At 47.9% G+C, this 18,659-nt stretch overlaps 1 protein-coding gene across 1 annotated transcript in view; it reads left to right on the top strand.

Moving 5' to 3' along the window:
* Positions 1 to 616: 616 nt before the first annotated feature.
* Positions 617 to 18,659, top strand: part of LOC101950549 (smoothelin-like protein 2) — a 50,580-nt gene continuing 32,537 nt past the window's right edge. The window contains 1 exon segment of the mRNA XM_065573014.1: positions 617 to 2,510. Within this exon segment, the coding sequence (XP_065429086.1) occupies positions 2,106 to 2,510 (405 nt within the window). The 5' untranslated portion in view covers positions 617 to 2,105.

The raw sequence follows: 18,659 nt of genomic DNA, 5'->3' as shown, positions 1-18,659 counted from the left end.
TGCATGAACAAGGAGAGAAGTGGTTTTATAAATAACATTATGATGTAATTATTCTTTACTTGTCAGGGGCCAGACACACCAAAATAAGTGGATTTTCTTGGAGCATATATGTGCTGCTTAGGCTTGTTGAACATTTTCGATCAAAAGTTGTTTATTTTTTGACTGAAAATTGAGCTTTCAACTAAATGACATTTTTCATAAAAGGTGTTTTCTTTCCTTTTTTTTTTTTTTACTTTTTGTTGGAAAACCCAATACCTCCAAAATTATTTTCCGGTTTTGGCTGACAGAAATGTATTTTTTATTTTTACTGAAAGTCCAAATTTTCAATGAGAAAAAAAGATTCTGACAACTCCCTCCCCCTCAAAAAATCCCAAGAACTGGCTGAAAAATCATGAGATTTTAAAAATGAATGGGGAATTCTTTTTATTTACCGCCTTTTGATTTGGAGCATATAGCGGTCACGCTGTCAAGCTTTTCTCTGCAACCACGAGGGCTAGAAACTTACTTTAAATAAATGAAAGCTGATGTCCCAGCTAATATCCTAATTCCTGCAGCTGGGGGCTTGGAGAAAAACAAAAAGAATTTTCAGCCTGACAGATGGCAATGCTGTAATGAGCCCATTTTTAAAGCTGGCTCCTAACTGGAGTGGCTTTGCAGGAGTCACCCCAGGAAATAACTTGGCCCAGCATAGCCCCAGATCTGCCCTGATTTACACGCTTGGGCATACATCGAGGCAGTATTTCACCGAGTTTGCAGCTCATTCTGGACTCCACAGTCTTAGAGCTGCTGCTGCCAGTCAGGGGACAACTGTTGAGCGCTGACCCCTTCCTATGGCAAGAAAGCATCCATTGTCTCATAGGCCGTTGGCATTTGCTTGTAGGGTTGATTCAGAGCTGCGAACTGGGCCCCTTCTTCCCACAAATGGGAGAGAAGGGAGAGGGAAAGGGGGTGTTAACACAAATCAAGGAGGAAAGAGAAATCAGTGGGGGTTGAAGGTTAAGGCCAGCTTCGGTAATGAGTCAATACCATAAATAAATGCAAACATACAGAAGTGTGTGTGTCTCTGTAGATCACCCCTACCTCTGCCAGAGCCCCGGATCTCTGGGAAACCCCTGCGTGGCCTGCCCCATCAAGTCTCTCCCTGGTTGTGTACTGGTAGGCGTGTGGCGAGGGGAGCATGTGTGCAGCTGTGTCTGGGTGGGAGCAGGTCTAGGTGAGTGCCACGTACATGCCCGTGTACAAGTTGTGTGGGAGAGTGTGTGTATCTTTACTCTCCCAGAATCCAGTCCCCTCTCCCTTTGCCTCCGGGCTCCCCCAGGGAGCGATAAGGAATGTTTACTTTGGCAGCAGCATCCAAGCAACACAGGAAAGACCAGATATGCAACCCCCTGCTCAGTCCTCTCCCCTGGCTCCCACTCATTCCTAGCCACCTCCTCCCACAGCTCTCGCCCCACCCATAGCTTTTCCCTTCTGATCCTCCCTCCCCACCCAGCCTGCCTCTCTCCCCCCTTGTCCCTTCCCCTCCTCCCACCCCAGAGCATCTCCCCTGCAGCTGCACAGCTCCTCCAGCGCCTGTGTCCCCCTGCGAGAGCTGTTGACAGAGCCAAGCAGCCCTCTGGCAGCTGCGAACAAGCCAGCCCCCCTCTCCACCCCTTTGCACTGTCCCCTCCTGAAATTGCATCGCCTCCTTGGAGGAGCCGGAGAGAGACACACACAGCCAGCCCCGCTGCTCAGCCAGCTTCGCTCTCGCTCCTTTGCTTTTCTGGGCAGAGGTGCCGGGCTGGAGCTGCCTCGCCTGCCCTAGGGCACCCCCCAAGCCTGGAGAATGCACAGAGCCAGCTGGAGCCAGGGGAAGTGAGCGTGCGAGTGCCCCGGGCAGGAGGTTGCCCTGCAGCAGGGACTGGGGACTTTTCTTAGCCCAGTGTTTCTCAACCTTTCTGATACCAGAGGCTGGCTTGCTGCCTTCCTAAACTGTGTCAGGGAGATCTCAGGGACCGGTGCCAGGACCCTCCGGCTTTGGAGTGGGGTGTCCTGCGTTCGTAGCCCCCAGCCTCGCTGGCTGGGAGTTTGCCCGGAGCCCGGCAAGAGTCCCCAGCCCCCCCAACATGGACACGGTGGCCAGCGACATCGCGGACCTCAGCAGCCAGGACGCGCAGAGTGTGTGCGAGGCGCTGGGGCGCTACGAGGACACGCTGCGGGGCGCCGTGCGGGAGATCCACGTGGACATCCAGGTCTTCAAGCAAGGGGTGGACCGGCAGGTGGACGAGGTGCTGCGCCTCGCCAGCCCGCTGGCCCGCACCGTCGCCGAGCTACAGCAGGAGAACCAGCGGCTGCGAGCGCAGGTGGAGCGCTTGGCCAGGCAGGTGGAAACCCTCAGCAGGTCGGCGGGGCTGCCGGACAGCTGGGCTGCGGAGTGCGGGGCAGCTGGGGGGCCCAACTCTCCAGGGGCTGGCGCAAGGCTGGCCAGGTTCTCCAGCCATGCCACCTTATCCATGACCGGCAAGAGCCAGGTAAGCACTGCTGGGAGCGGGGACCTGTGCTGGGGCGCCCCCTTGGGGGTGGCTGGGCATTGCAGGGTGCTTGGGAGGCAGGGGCACCTACCCCCAACTGGGGAGCACCCGTGCACAGGACGGACTAATCCAGGCATTTTAAATAATCTCAGCACCCCTCTCCACTTGTTTTGAACAGAATATTTGATAGACTTGGCCCATTTGGGAACGAGGCCTGATCAGAGATTTCACTCCCTTTAACAGAATCAACTGGCAAGGCCAGATCAAGGAGCGTGCAAATGTCCTGGCTCCGCAACACCCTGTTTGAAATCTGGTGATGTTACTCTCCGATGTCTCTCTGAACAGAAGCTCATCTCGAGATTGTTTTTATCTCTGCTGGTTCCCGTCCTTAAATGGTTTTCAAACAAAATCATTGGTCTTTATGCATGTGGGGCCAGGTCCCCAGAGGGTATCAATTGGCATAACTCCATTGAATCAGGCCCCTTGGATCAAAGGGGGTTGTAGGAATGAGGAAAGAAGTTGGGAGAGCCGTCCAGAGGAATCCTTGCCCAAGGAAACTGTGTGCGCCCCTTGGTGTGCTCCAAAGGCAAAATGAAGCCATCTCTTCAGGAGCCTTTTTATGAGCAGCAATAGAATTCCTCCCTGTCAGGGGTGATTTAGTGATCTCCAGAAGGGGGAGTCCCTGGGCACCTCGCCCTCCCCCCCGCCCGCAGGACAGTGGTATGGCTCTGAGAATAAGGCTGTTATGCTGTCATTCCAAGGTCATAAACTTGCAAGAGCAGATAAAAGTGCTTTCTCAGTAGCTTGGCACAGGGAAACCCCACGGAGTTGAGCAGAAACTCTGCCCGAAACACGATACCCAGACAAATTGTTTATTACAGTACAAAGAACAGAGGGCCAGGTACAGCCCCTGCCACCTGGAGGTCGCAGTCAGACAACGGACACCTTTCCCACCCCATCAGGGCCCCCATGTCGGTCACAAGGATCACCTGATGCCCAATAGAGTATGCAGGGGCTAGGGAAGGTAGTTTAAGTCAGTGGAGAAGCACAAAACTGTTCTGAGGTAACTGAGGCTCTGGACCAGTGCATGTGTGAGTACTAACCCTATTTAAAGGGCCTTTGGCTGGGAACCGTGGAGAGCTTTTAATAAGCTTGACCATGGGCAAGTGTCAGCGTCATTGCCTCCTGCAGAGCGATCTGTAAGTTGATCTGGAGATCGAGTGACTGGACCGGACTGAGTTGAGCCACGATTGTTTTATGGGGCAGTTTCCTTTGTTGCAATCTTCCAAAGGCATCGCCCTAGGAAGATCTGCTCACTCTTCACAGGCTCACCTCAACTCATTTCATGCTTCCACAAAGGTCCAACAAGCCCAGTTGCTACAACTAACTCCCAAAATGCGTTGTCAGACTTCACTCAGTCCTTAGGGAAATCTCTTGGTGAAGATAATGGAGATTTTCTTATAAACTAGATCAGTGGTTTTCAAACTGCGGGTCATGACCCAGAACTGGGTCACGGAATGGAAGGCACTGGGTCGCGGCGGCTCTGGTCAGCACCACCGACTGGGCCATTAAAAGTCCCGTTGGCGGTGCTGCCCGGCTAAGGCAGGCTAGTCCCTACCAGTTGACACCATGCTGCACCCCGGAAGCAGCCAGCAGCAGGTCCGGCTCATGCGTTCAGGGGCCACAGGGCTCCATGTGCTGCCCCCACCCCAAGCATCGGCTCCACATTCCCATTGGCTAGGAACCGGCCAATGGGGGCGAGGGGTGGTGGTGCCTGCAGGCGAGAGCTGCGCGGAGCCGCTTGCGCGCTTCCGTCTAGGAGCCGGACCTGCTGCTGGGGTGCACCACAGTCTGTGGTGCCAGGACAAGCAGGAAGCCTGCCTTAGCACCCCTGCTGCGACGCTGACAGGGAGCCACCGGAGGTAAGCCCTCACCCCAACCCTGTGCCCCAACCCCCTGTCCCAGCCCTGAGTCCCCCAAACCTGGAGCCCGCTCCTGCAACCCAAACCCCTCATCCCCGGCCCCATCCCAGAGCCTTCACCCCCCGCACCCCTATCTCCTGCCCCAGCCCTGAGCCACCCCCAAACCTGGAGCCCCCTCCTGCACCCCAAATGCCTCATCCCCGGCCCCACCCCAGAGCCTGCACCCCCCAGCCCAGAGCCCTGACCCCATCCTGCACCCCAAACCCCTGCCCCGGCCCAGAGTCCCTTCCCACACCTTGAACCCCTCATTCCTGGCCCCACCCCTGAACCCCTCACCCCTGCACCCCAAACCTCTGCCCCAGCCCTGAGCCCCTCCCACATCCCAAACTCCTCATCCCCATCTCCACTGGGTTGTGGGCATCAACAATTTTCTTTAACTGGGTCGCCAGAAAAAAAATAAAGTTTGAAAACTACTGGACTAGAGACGTGCTTAAGGATTGGACTTGTTGTACATACATAACACATCTCACAGCTCCTGATTCAAAGCCCACTCAAGTGAATGGGGGAAGGGATAGCTCAGTGGTTTGAGCATTGGCCTACTAAACCCAGGGTTGTGAGCTCCATCCTTGAGGGGGCCACTTAGGGATATGGGGCAAAATCAAAATTGGTCCTGCTAGTGAAGGCAGGGGGCTGGACTTGATGATCTTTGGTCCCTTCTGGTTCTAGGAGATGGGATTAATTTAATGGGAATCTTTCCACTGAGTCCTGAGGATTTCAGGTCAGGACTATAGATCAGAAAGAGATCGGCTAAACTCAGTATTGCTAACTTCCACCATAAAAATAAATAAATCACAAGATTTAAAAAAAAAAAAAGATTTTTTGCCACCTGGGTTTTGAACACTTGGGTCACATTTTCAAGCTTTTGTCTGCAGCCCTGGGAACCAGACACTTCCTTTTTTTAAAAGGACAACTGAGATTCTTAGGTAATCAACATGACTCCCAGAGCTAAGGCTTCATATATCACAAGACTTGCAATGAAACCAAACCAAACCACCACACAGGTAACATGGGCAGCTAGAAACAATTTTTAAAAAGTCTCATGGCTGTTCACTGATGACAAGAACCACATCCAACAGATGCAAGTGTACTACTAGGTGGCCCTCAGATAGCATGGTGCTGGACACAGTATCATTGCCTGGCTACAACAGACCAATATATGTTCTAGTTACAGTTCCATTAGGATCAGCAATATTTCCTTTTTACTGCTAGAAATTAACACTTTGCAATCCATAATTTGGTGTAGAATCAGTGGAGATATCTCCAGTTCGCTAGGGGTGCGTCTGATATCTGGGCAGAAGTGGCTCGACTCTTGTTCATGAATTCTATTATGCAATATGATATAAGCGAATAGAAAATAGGGGTAATTCATATATTTTCTTTGACTGAGAAGTAGCTACTATTATTGTGGGACATGACCCCTAAGGTGAAATTCTGGCCCCATTGACTTCACCTCCAGAGTAGGGAAAAGAAACACAAGAATACCAAAAATTGATATACTGCTAGCTGTTTTGTTTGTATTACTAATGCATGTATTTCTGGGTCCAATCCTGCTCACAATAAGGATGAGAATAGTTCAGAGAAAAAGAATAGTCCAGTGATTCAGGTGCTAGTCTAGAACTCAAGACCTTGGTGCAAATCCTTGCTCTGCCACAGACTTCCTTTGTGACCCTGAGCAAGTCATTTAATCCCTCATCTGTAAAACTGGAATAGCACCACTTTCCTACCTCATAGGAGTAAGGCTCAGTATAAAGATTGTGAAGTGCTCAGATATTGTGGTAATGGGGCCATAAACAGACCATGCCCACTTAAGTCGGTAGAAATATTTCACTTCAATGGGCAATGGATTGGGTGCTCTGACACTAGCTACCCTCTCTGCCTCAGTTTCCCCATCTTTGAAATTGGGGACGGTGGGAATTGAGACTGAAGCATTTTCTTAGTGTAGGAAAGGAGTGATTAATAGAAGTGTGCAAAACACATCTTAAAGTGCAAAGCTGTGCAAATCTTTTCCTGTGCATTGTTATGAATTAAAAATAGGAAATTTTTGCAAGTCACTAAAGAAAAAGGATGCTTTAAAATGTGAAAATTGGTTCATTTTCAAACAAAAATGGCTTTGTATCCAGTAGCGTGTAAATGATCTTTTTGCATATTTGGGATGTTAATAGCTATTGGGGAGCCACCAGGCTTTTTTGAACCCAGCTCTGCAAAACTAAAATATTGCATTTTTCGTGTCATTACTATTAGGCGCTACTGTCACCGCATTCATCAGTACAAGACCCAGCTGAGAACAAGACCCCATTGTGCTAAGTACTGCATGTAGACACAGTAAGGGGCAGTCGCCGTCCCAAAGAGGTTACAGTTTAAAGGGACAAGATAGAGACCAAGTGACTTGCCCAAGGTTACACAGCAACCTAGTGGCAGGGCCATGTGTCTCAAATCCCAGTGCAGGGCCCTATGTAATTCACCGTGCTGCCTCACAACTCTATTTCTCCCTTTTTAGTAAGTTGCCTAGCAGAAGAAACCCACCCTGTTTAGTTCTCTCATGGAAGCTTTCTTCTCAAGGCATCACCCTCCTCTGTTCTGCTGGCTCTTTATTTTGCCACGTGCATGTGAGAATCGAATTTAACCCACTGAGCACCGCCAAAATGCAAGGTCAGGCCCATCGTTTTGTATTTTCCAAAGAAGATGGTGGAAACTTACAGTGGAAGAGTCTTGGGCTTTCATTATTTACAGGAGTATAGCTTCCCCCATCCCAGCTGCATGTTAATTGTATCTGTAGTGCATGCTGCTACTGCTATGAAAATGGGGTTGGATTTCTTAGCTTCAGCTTACCGCAGGTCACTGGTTCTGTACTATGTTTCAGACAGCTCTTGGCCTGAGCTGTCATTCCCAGTTACCAGTGATGTCATTCAGAGCAGCTGGCTTTGCAGATCCCCTAAGGAGAGGTGAGAAAGCACTTACAGCTGGAGCTACCTCGAGCAGCTCTAAAAGACAACAAAAGTATTGAATTTATACTAATATGATGGATGGCTTTGACTTGTGCCGGGATGAGAGCGCCTGGTATGTTTCTGTAGTGCACGGGGGCTACTGAAGTCTTGGGGGAACAGCTGGAGGATACCAATTGTTGAAAGTGATTTTAGGGGTCGGTTTCATTTTTAAGCACGCACATCACCGGAGACCAACACGGACCCTCCGTGGAGTTCCGCTCACGTCAGCAGTTTGGTGGAAATGCCTCCCAAAGAGTCCCCCCCTTAGTGCTCCTCTATTGGTATGTCTACGCTGCAGCTGGAGTTGTGACTGCTGTCGGTGTGGGCACACAACACACACACACATTTTCATCCAGCTACTACAGCTAAAAATAGTAGCAACACCACAACAGCATAGAGCCCTGGCAGGCAGGCAATGGGTATGTGCCCAGGGTTCTAGGTGGGCGTGTCCAGTCCGTGCCAACATCTGCGCCGGTGCAATTTCACGGCTATTTTTAGTGGCGCTAGCTAGATTCAAGCTATGTGGGGATGCTTAGACTAGCTGCAGTCACCCCTCTGACTACAGTGCAGACATACTGAAAAGGTGAAATCCTGGCCCCACTGACATCAGTGGGGAATTTGCTATTGACTTCAACACAACCAGGATTTCACTCTCTGATCTCATTCACCAGCCCTGCTGGAGAGGGAAGGAAAAAGAACGACTTTCTATGTGAATGAAAAGCTAACATAGGGTCCCACGTTTGAAAATCTGGCCTAACAGGATCCTGTCCATTTTAGGTGCTTCCAGGCCAATATGTAAAAAGCAACAGAGGGTCCTGTGGCACCTTTGAGACTAACAGAAGTACTGGGAGCATAAGCTTTCGTGGGTCAGAACCTCACTTCTTCAGATGAAGGTTCTTACCCACGAAAGCTTATGCTCCCAATACTTCTGTTAGTCTCAAAGGTGCCATAGGACCCTCTGTTGCTTTCTACAGATTCAGACTAACACGGCTACCCCTCTGATACTTCAGGCCAATATGATTATTCAAATGAAGGATTAAGGTTCCCATGTCTGGAAACTCCTTCCCTCCCAATAGTTTGAGCATTGGCCTGCTAAACCCAGGCTTGTGAGTTCAATCCTCGAGGGGGCCACTTAAGGATCTGGGGCAAAAAAATCAGTACTTGGTCCTGCTAGTGAAGGCAGGGGGCTGGACTCAATGACCTTTTGGGGTCCCTTCCAGTTCTATGAGATAGGTATAGCTCCATATATTTATTTATTTACTGCTGACATACTACCTTTTATTTAGGGTGGTTTTTGGTTGTTCTGTTATCGTGATACACAGAACCGTATGTATCCAGTTTCAGATTCCGGCATGTAAAGGTGCCCACTGCAAGAGGACATCGTTCTTGTGTCCATATAAGCTAGAAAACCCCTATGAAAGGCACAATCCTTTACCCTGCTTGAATCCATCACATGCACATATGTGCGCATAGAATTAGTGCGTGAACACAGCCCTCTGCCTGGGGTTCCTTGACAGCAGTTGAAGTAACTGTGGGAAGAAAGCTAGGCTGTACTTGGTTTTTGTCCAAGGCCTCCCTGTCTCAGACTTTAGTTTCCTCTGTCGGAAGAGTCACTCTCACCTCCCAGGTGGAGTTAATGAGCAACACCTACCACAGCGAGTGAACAGGAATTCTGTGTTGGACACTTTACGAAGTGGATCAACACAAGAACCTGCCATGTTAGCTCAACCCCCGAACAGCATACCTGTGAACTCTGGCGAAGTTCCAATCTAGAGTGACACACTCCCAAAGTTTGGGAAAATTCAGGTTTGAACTTGTTAGACCCATTCTTTAAAAGTGTGATCATGTCTGTCACCTCCAGATTTTGGTTCTTCACTTCCCACTGCAGGATCAGGCAGGATTCTAGAGCTGGTTGAAGTTTTTCAACCAACACAAGTTTCCTGCCCCCAAACAGAGTTTTATCTAAACCAAAACTTTCCACAGGAAAATGTTAGGACTTCTGTTTTTCCAACCTAAAATTTTCCAAAAATATCAAATTTGTTTCTCCTTTTTTCTTGTCTCCTTCCACCCCCAGTACAATAAAATGAATAAGTGACAGAGTAAAGAGAAAAATGAAACTCTGCAACTCTAGCTTTTCAGAAGCTGAGGAAGTTTTGAAAATTTGGAGAGAAAAAAAAGCAAAGACAAAGAGGAAAGTGAAAGATTCCAGACATACATTCTCAGAGTGGGGGGAGCAGATTATCCCATATCTGCCTTACAGCTTCCTCCTTCTGAAGCACCTGGTACCGACCACTGTGGGTGACAGCATCTTAGGTTACATGGGCCTGGGGTCTGATCCAGTCTGGCAGTTCCTATGTGCCTAGTGCATTCAGTGCTAAGAAGGGGGGGGACCCCAAACATCTGAAATTTTGATATCTATTTTTGATAACTGAACCAAAACCAATGCTTCCGTTCAAATTATTTCAAAATTTTCCCATAAAAAGTCACTTTTTAAAAAAAGTTTAATTTTAATTTGAAACTCTGTGTGTGTGTGTGTATGTGTGTGTGTGTGCGCACGGGGGGGAATAAACAGTTTTTCCAACCATCTCTATAGGAGACACTTGCAAGCACTTGGACTTCTTCTGCTACAAGACTTTTCTGGCTCTCCCCCCGCCCCCAATCCATTCACAACTTTGGGCTACCCAGAGAAAATGAGCCAATGGGGTAGATCAATATAGCTCCCTCTGGCCCAGTTACTGCAAGGTAGTCCTATGCTGCAAATTGATGTGTTCCTGAAAAAAAATTAAAGATTAAATTATGAGTGAGCAAATACAGCCATATATAGGGCTGGATTTAAGGGCAGGGGACCCAGGCAATAGCCTGGGGGTGCCAGGCTGGGAGTGCTGTTTTTGTTGTTAGTGACAAAAGGGAAAATAGGGAATACTTGAAACATGTTTCTTCAGACATTCTATGTGGATTCATTTTTCACTAGCCTCTTAGAATGTTCTGGACCTTAGTAATTTTGTGGAACCTTCCAGATTTTTTGAGAACTACATTTTCCTCAAACCTCCTAGAATGTTGTCAGCCCTGCCCTCGTGGGTATATACGGGGCAGGGTGCTGCCAGTCAGTCAATGAGATATAAGAACAAAGTGAAGTGAGAGCCTAGCTGTGATATTGTGAACCTTGTTTTATTGCGTAATTGTGAAAGTATACTTGTGTTTTAAGATTTGAAGAGTGTAAGTAGCGACTAATAAAAGTACATATTTAATGAGATGCCAGAGATTTCTATTGAACCCCTATCTACACAACAATATAAAAGAAATACCATTACTTCTTTTGCTATGCTTAACACGAAATGGGGATCATAGACTTTTGCTCTCCCTAATACTGTTTTACCCTGCAGAAAATAAAAGATGCTCCTGAAGAAGTCTTCAGGAGCCCAGTATAGGAAGTGAAAAACTCAGTTGCAATCTAGCTTGCAGCAAGGGGCAAATTTGATGGGAAAAATATCAGAAACAGAACAACACACTCTGGGCTTTAGGCAGTAGTGATTGTCCCAGTGCAGAACTGAGGAATTTATTTGCTTAAATATGGCATGAATAAATACAGATTTACAGGTCCTAGCATGCAAATGTATCATCTTATCTGACAGGGATAAATCATGCATCAAAGTTGTGAAATGGCCTCCCAAGGCAATGCAGGGGAGGGGGCACCGAAGCTGTTCCTTGCCTGGGGCACCATTTGGTCAGGATGACCAATTGCTACTAAGGTGTGAGCTTTTGGGGAGGAGTGTTCATTACACAGTTGTCAGGAGGTGATTCACAGCTTAAACTTAGTACACCAGACCCTCGCTAGAACGCACGTCTCTATAGCGCAAATTCGCATATAACGCGGTCGCAGCCATGGATCCCAAATTTAATTGCAATTCATTTTAATGAAGTCCCCGCGTTAACGTGGTACTGCGCATGGATCCCAAATCCCGCGTTCTAGCGAGGGTCCGGTGTATGTCCTGAGCTACCACATACTTGTTGCTTGTACTCCTGCTTTCCTCAGAGAATTAGATTTTAAGCTCATTGGAGTGGGGGCCCTGGGTGAAGGATTTCACCTCATGTCTTTATGTCTGTTTGTTACAATATCCTAGCACAATGGATCGCTGATCTTGTCTGGGGCCCTTTGGTGCGACTGCAATACAAGTAATAGATAATTTGCAGATACAGTTACAGCAGCCCCATGACAAGACAGGAAGGATGACCAGAATCCACGCTTGATACACCTGAGCAACACCGCCGAGTAGCAGAAAAGTCACCAACCCTCCTAGCCATCTATGTGGGGATTTGAGTCACTTGACCACCAAGTCGTGGATTTCAGTGCAACCTGATCTGTTCTCAAGTCCTGCTCTGCACCAGCTCATTTGGAGCCAACCTAGAGCCTGTCACTGGAGCGCCGAGTATTCCTTTGTCTGTGCTCCCCCAGGCATGCTCTCCCGTATGTGGGGCTTACGTGGTACAGAGAGCCACATTGGAGCCAGGATGTCAGGCTGAATTTCACCCTAACTGGATACAGGAGAGTATCTGGAGTTGGGAAGGAAGGCAGACGTGACTCCATCCATGTATTTTACAACAGCTCATGTGTAATGCCTTTTTAGGTCTGCTGCATAGAGAGATTTATGCACTGATTAGGCAGAGGGGGGAGAACCCTCTGAGCTAAAGCAGGTTTTCTGATAAGGCTGTGGGTGTATTATTCCACTGCAGAAAGGCCGCATGCAAACAATGCCAGGTTTGAGTTCAGTTGGGGCATTAAACCACAGCCTGCAGCAGGAACAATGCCCCAGTGTGTGTTGGGGAAGTACACCAGGCAAGCACAGCTGTCCTGCCACCTTGGAATAAAGTGCAAGGAGTACTCTCCCCCTGTGGGACAAGCACTGCTGGCTGGCGTGCTGGGCCCTGGGATCATAATGCGGAGGGCATAGTGAGTCTGCCACTAGCCTACTGCAGCACCACTAGTGACCACCCTTATATTCTAACTTTGTTTTGAGGGTTTATGGTTCAAGGGTCTGTACTGTCACCCATCGCTGCAGTACGTTTGACCTCTGCTCTTCCTCCCTAGTGCACCTGAGCAGGGCTAGGTGCAACTGACCCCATAGGGATAGATTCCACAACATGCTGAGCGCCTCCTATGAAGCATTCAGTGCTTTTGACTCCCACCGATATAGACAGGGGACAATGGGCACTGACAGATGGTGTTAAGTACCATGCAGGATAGGGCCCTCATTGAAGGAGTCCACAGTATTTTGTTATAGGTAGTGTTGTTGCAGGAGTGTTCTAGAAAACAGATCTCTTTCTCGCTCTCTCTCCTCACATATGAGAGTAGTTTTTAGATAAGGTATAATAGATAGCACTCAAGAAGATGCACTCTTACTTCTCTGCTGCTGTTAGCGGTGGTGCTGCCTTCAGAGCTGGGCGCCCGGCCAGCAGCCACTGTTCTCCAGCTGCCCAGCTCTGAATGTGTGCAATAAAGTTCCCCCACGCCCCCAAAGCTCCTCAGTTTGAGAACTACTGATCTAGACCATCCCTGACAAGCGTTTGTCTAACCTCTTCCTAAAAAACCTCCAATGATGGAGTTTCCTAGGTGATTTGTTCCAATGCTTAACTACCCTGACACTTAGGAAGTGTTTTTCTAATGTCTATTCTAAATCTCCTTCACCGCAATTTAAGTGCAGGTCTTTATATGCAACTCTTAAGTGTCAACTAGAGCTGGTTGTTTCTGCTTTAGGCTCTCTACACACTGCCACTTTCAGCGCTAAAACTTGAGTCGTTCAGGGGTGGGAAAAGACACACACACAGACACTCCCCCCCCCCCCCCCGAGTGACAAAAGTTTTGGTGCTGAAAAGCATCAGTGTAGACAGTGCATTATTGCCAGGAGCAAAGCTACCATCGCACGTTCAGGGTGTTTTTTGTTTAAAGTCGCTGGGAGAGAGCTCTCCCCTGTGATAAAGCGTGTCTACACTGCCCACGTCACAGCGCTGCCGCGGCTGCACTGTAACCTGGGCAGTGTAGACAGACCCTTCATGTCTAATTTGAAGAAACTGATGCTCTAAAGTTCCATATTAAAGTGCAGATCTACTATGAGCAGTGTTTGTGCTGACTTGGCACTTTATTCACCCACAGACCTGCTCCCTGCATATATTTGGGTCTTACCCGTTTACTGGTCAAAACAAGTTTCATTACACTTACTCTTGCTCACCCTGCAGAGAAACACTGCTCTGGAAGAGCAAGCCAGGCTCAGTTTTGGCTTGTGCCTAGTCAACAGAGTGATTATCCAAGTTCCAATGGCAAAATCTTGATTTATCTCCCATTTGACAGGAGTCATGCAAGCACTGGTTGAATTCAGTGATTAAGGCCTGCCTGTGTACGGTTGGGAATTGGTGCAGGGATGTGACATCAATTTACCAATCAGAATGAGCTCTGGGCATTAAGGACCTGGTTCCTCACTCATGGACACTGGTGTAACTACTGAGTTCAGTAGCATTACGCCACATGTACAGCTGTGTGAGGAAGTGGAGAATTGAGCCCCCAGTATTCACAGCCAGACCAGGGCCACCCAGAGGATTCAGGGGGCCTAGGGCAAAGCAATTTCAGGGGTCCCTTCCATAAAAAAAAAAGTCACAATACTATAGAATACTATATTCTCATGGAGGCCCCTGTGGGGCCCAGGGCAAATTGCTCCATTTGCCCCCCCCGGGCAGCCCTGAGCCAGACTCTAATAAAACTAAAATTAGACACAGTGTAGCAAAACTGTTCTATAAGGTTAGTTATTAAGAAACCTATAGATCTCCGCTTGTTTGGCTCATAGAACTCCTCCCATTCTGTTAGCTACACTAAACTGTTTAGTCCCTATAACATTCCTATTTGGATTAAAAAAAAACCCTAGGATTTTCCTCTTGAAGGATAGAACTGATTTGACACCAGTTTTCCAGTAGGAGTAACTCCACTGACTTCACTTCCCCTGAGAAAAATGCAGAATCATGGCCCATTAATGGGTCTTCACAAACAAACCAAACCCTGCCCTTGCTTACACCACTCCAGTGAAATTCCTCCAGATAGGGCCAAATTCTGCCCTCCTGCACCAGTGCTTATTTATTTCAATTACATTTGAAATGTTGCCGTGAATAATGAAAACAAAATGGTCTCCAGGGACCTTAAGACACTTGCTCAATAATGCAGCAAACGTCTGAATCCCATTTTCTATACTTGAAGCCATCCAGGAACAAGTTTCTCTCTGTTTTTGCAGGCTGTTGGCCTGTCTCCAGATCACGGAGGATTAACACCACACCCAGAGTCTGCTCAGGAACTTTCTTCAGGGCACTATGTACTAGTAGGACCAATAATCTTCAGCATACCCCAGAACAAACCACTTCAACATAAATCCAACAGCTAATTTACCCCGACCCATGGTCTTCCTTACCAGTCTCCCTGCTTCCTTACCAGTCCTCCTAGAAAACACCTGCGAGGGAATTCCCCTGTTCTAGAAACCATCCTACTTCTGAGAGCTTCTCCTAGACTCACTCTTATAGCCTTTACAGGAAACAGGAGCGCATCAGGAAATCAGCTGATCCCTTCGCAGCTGGTTCTGATCACCCCCTCTGCTGTGCCCAAACACCTGTTTTTACAGGGGCACTGCCTCAGCACAGGGCTGGCTGGCTCCAGGGCCCCTCTTCCTTTTGGGGGCAGACCACCCTGTTGCACTGATAAAAGAGTTAAATACTTGCGGTGAATTTGGTAAGAATCTTCCACCAATGTTTGAATTAAATTGTTTTGTGGTAAAATCTGGTCATGTGGCTGAGTGATCTTTTGGGGCCCAGTTCTTTCTGTTCCAAGGACCTGATCCTGCACCCTTTTTTTCTGTTTTGTTTGCCCATGGGTGAGGCTATGGAGGGGCACGTTAGTAATGTGTTGGCAGCATTTGTCTGCACTCATTTGAGGGCCATTTGTCACGGCCCAGCTGCATTTGGCCCTAAAACCTTGGCGATGATATAACGGCATGAAGCAGTTCCCAGAATCTTTTTCCTCCGCATGAAGCTTGTTAGAAAGCTGCTCTCTTAATGCTGCACAAATTACTGCCTTGAGGGTGCGCATTCTTCTGAAGTGGGAGCCAGGTCATTTAGATAACCTTTTAAGGTACCCGCGCTAGCCAAGCTGTCTGGAATCTGTATACTCGGCATGGCAGGCGGTGGGTCAACCTGGCTTCAGTTACATAGGAAGTTACCCCAGGTGTGAATTCGCCCCAGTCCTCTTTCTCTCTAGATAACGTTGTTTGCCTTGTTCTCATTTTCTTTTCCAACCCGCGCCTCCCTACATTTTAGTACCATTTGTCTTTGCTTCAGCCCTTTACTCACATCACAGCTTTCCTCTTTTTGTTTTTCTTTCGCCAACAGTGGCAAGACAGCCCCTTTCACCAGCACTGAATTTGCCAAGGGCCCTGTCCTGAAGGCAACATTTCTCATGGGCTTGATTTTCAGAAGGGCGGATGAGCGCCCTGAACTCTTCCTGACGTCAGCAGGCGCGGTGCGTGCTCAGCACCTCTGAACATCGGGCCCATATTGATGTCGACGGAAATGTTGCCAGGGTCGGAAGTGCAAGATGGTGCCTTGAAAGGGGAAAAAAAATAATCTTCCCCCTGATCATTTTCAGAAACAAGTGACAGCCTCACCATGAAACCAAAGACCTCATAAAAGCAAATTTGACAAGACCAGATATGGTAAAACATTCTGGGCATGATCCTGCACTCTGGCCCCAATCCAGTGAAGCACTTACCTACATATGCAGTCTCGTTGACTTCAGTGGGACCAAGCATATGGTTAAAATTAAGCAAGTGCTTAAGTGCTTTGCTGGATTGGAGCGTGCTCAGCATCATGCGGGACTGGACATTTAGGCCCTTTTAGGAAACTTGCTTAATGGGTTAAACAGGCTATTTGGGACAGGGACTCTCTTTTGAATAAGGGTTTGTACAATGCCTGTAACAATGCTATGGGATTTCTAATTAGATCACATTTGTAAGGTACTGTGCACATGAAAAACCAGTTGGAAGATTGCCGTGTGATATCCATTGCAAGAGTGCCTCTCTAAATACCTGTTTATTATTATGCTATGACTAATCAAGATTTTCAAGCAGGATTTTGCATGCCTCCATTTTTGGGTGGCCAACCTGAGCCACCTTAAAAGGGGCTGATTTTCAGAAAGTGCTGAGCACCTACTCTCTGAAAATCGAGCTGCTTTCCGTTGGGCAACCAGAATCGCTAATCACGTCTGAAAACCTGGGCAATTAGTAATCATTAATTATCCACCAAATCCCGTGGCCCTCAAAGCAGGCAAGACGTCCATAGACGTCTATGGGAGTTTTAGTCAAGTGAGGGCTGCTGTTTTAAAGAAATTGAAATTGTTTGCGTTCCCAAAATGCCCCCAATCCATTAGTCTCTCAGTCAGCCTGCCCCTCACTCAGTAATCAAGGCTGTGTCTGCTCTCATCAGGTATGTTATGGGTAAATTAAAGCTATATTCAGAAAGCAAGGCCATAGGTTAGAGCTGGTATGTCTACACTGTGATAAAGACCTGCAGCCTGGCCTGCATCAGCTGACTTGGACTGCAGGGCAATCAAATTGCAATGTAGATGTTTCCCCCCTCATGGGGTCTTAGAGCCCGGGCTCCAGCATGAGTCCAAACATCTACACTGCTATTTTTAGCCCCACAGCCTGTGCCCCGAGAGCCGCAGTGAGCTGACCTGAGCTCTGAGACTCGGTGCCGTGGGTTCTTTATCACAGTGTAGACATACCTGGTGTGACTTCTCCTGAAAGAAGGAGAGCACATTGTGCGGTAAAAGCCTTGATGAGGTTGCATGTTAGGTCCATGAACTGTAACTTGTACAATTGTATTTTAACACCATGCAAATAATCCAGTATGGTGCAGTCAATAAAAACAACAGCTGTGTTTTTCTGTCTGCAGGAAACAAATCCAAGTGTCACTTACTAAAACCCTACAGCTCCCAGGGTTTAGTGCTAATGTTTTATCTTTGCATTTGCCATGTTGCTACCCTGGCAGCAAAGGCCACTTGCTTTCTGTTTTTCTACGTGTAGGAGGTTTCTGTATATAAGTCCTGAGAATTCCTCCGCTGCTGAACATCAGGGGTCAAAACCTGGTTTCTGAGTCAAGCAGGATTTTATCTATGGATCATCTCATTACTGTTGGGATCACAATTACAAGTATTTCTCCTCCCAATACCCCTGCAACGTAGGGAAATATTTCTGTTATCCCAGTTTTACAGATGGGGTACTGCTGTGATGGTTAATTTGCTGGCTCTTGTGATAAAATCTGATCCGATGCTGTGATGGTGCCTGTGCTTTGGTCATAGAAGCATGCTGCACTGAGGTTTTCTAGTCTTGCTAAAGTGCACGCCGCTGTCCTGCATTGGTGGCTAGCTAGGGGAAAAGTGTTAACATCTTCCTAAGTAGCACTGCATGCAGGCAGAGAGGTGCTAATACAATTTCCCTTTCGCCAGTATGGGTTGTGTGAGGGGATTTCCTCTGCATTGCACACACTTGCCTGTTGTCTAATCCTCGCAGTTCCTCTTTATTCTGATCAACAAAGCCCCTTGTCCTCAGAAGCCAGACGGAGCTATTTAAAGGAGAGACGGGCCAGTCCACACCTCTGTTTGATTGATTTGGGCACCTCTTTGATCTCATCTCTCAGACTTGAATTGGAGCTGGTGTCAGTTCATTAACCTCCTGCCATTATATCTCCTGCTCTACCCGACTCTGTTTTTCCGTGACCTGAACAGTCTGATTCTTCAGAGTTCATCCGTTTTCCAGTAAAAAGTATCCCCTGCAACAGTGGTTTCCTACCTTCTCAGACAACTGTTCAAGACTTGTCCCTTTCCCTTGTAGCCATCAGCCTACACCTGTGGCCACTTTCTGTTCAGTCAGCATTCTCCTCCCTGTGCTTACCTGGGGAATTGGAAATCCGGCTGCCTGATCCATTTGGCATATTTCAACTCATCACAGAATGTCGGCACTTCCAAATGCCAGCTCACCCCAGCGTCCTTCCCAAAATTCAAAGGAATTTGAGATGCTGGTTCTGGCCTGACCCTACCAGCTATTTTTCCTTATTTGCCATTATTTTCTCTGTTAACACCCCAGCATGAAACTCTTCTT

The sequence above is a fragment of the Chrysemys picta genome, chromosome 19, assembly GCF_011386835.1.
Source record: "Chrysemys picta bellii isolate R12L10 chromosome 19, ASM1138683v2, whole genome shotgun sequence".
NCBI lineage: Eukaryota > Metazoa > Chordata > Testudines > Emydidae > Chrysemys > Chrysemys picta.
Note: the sequence above shows the minus strand (reverse complement) of the source record. Positions and strands in the feature narration are given on the sequence as shown.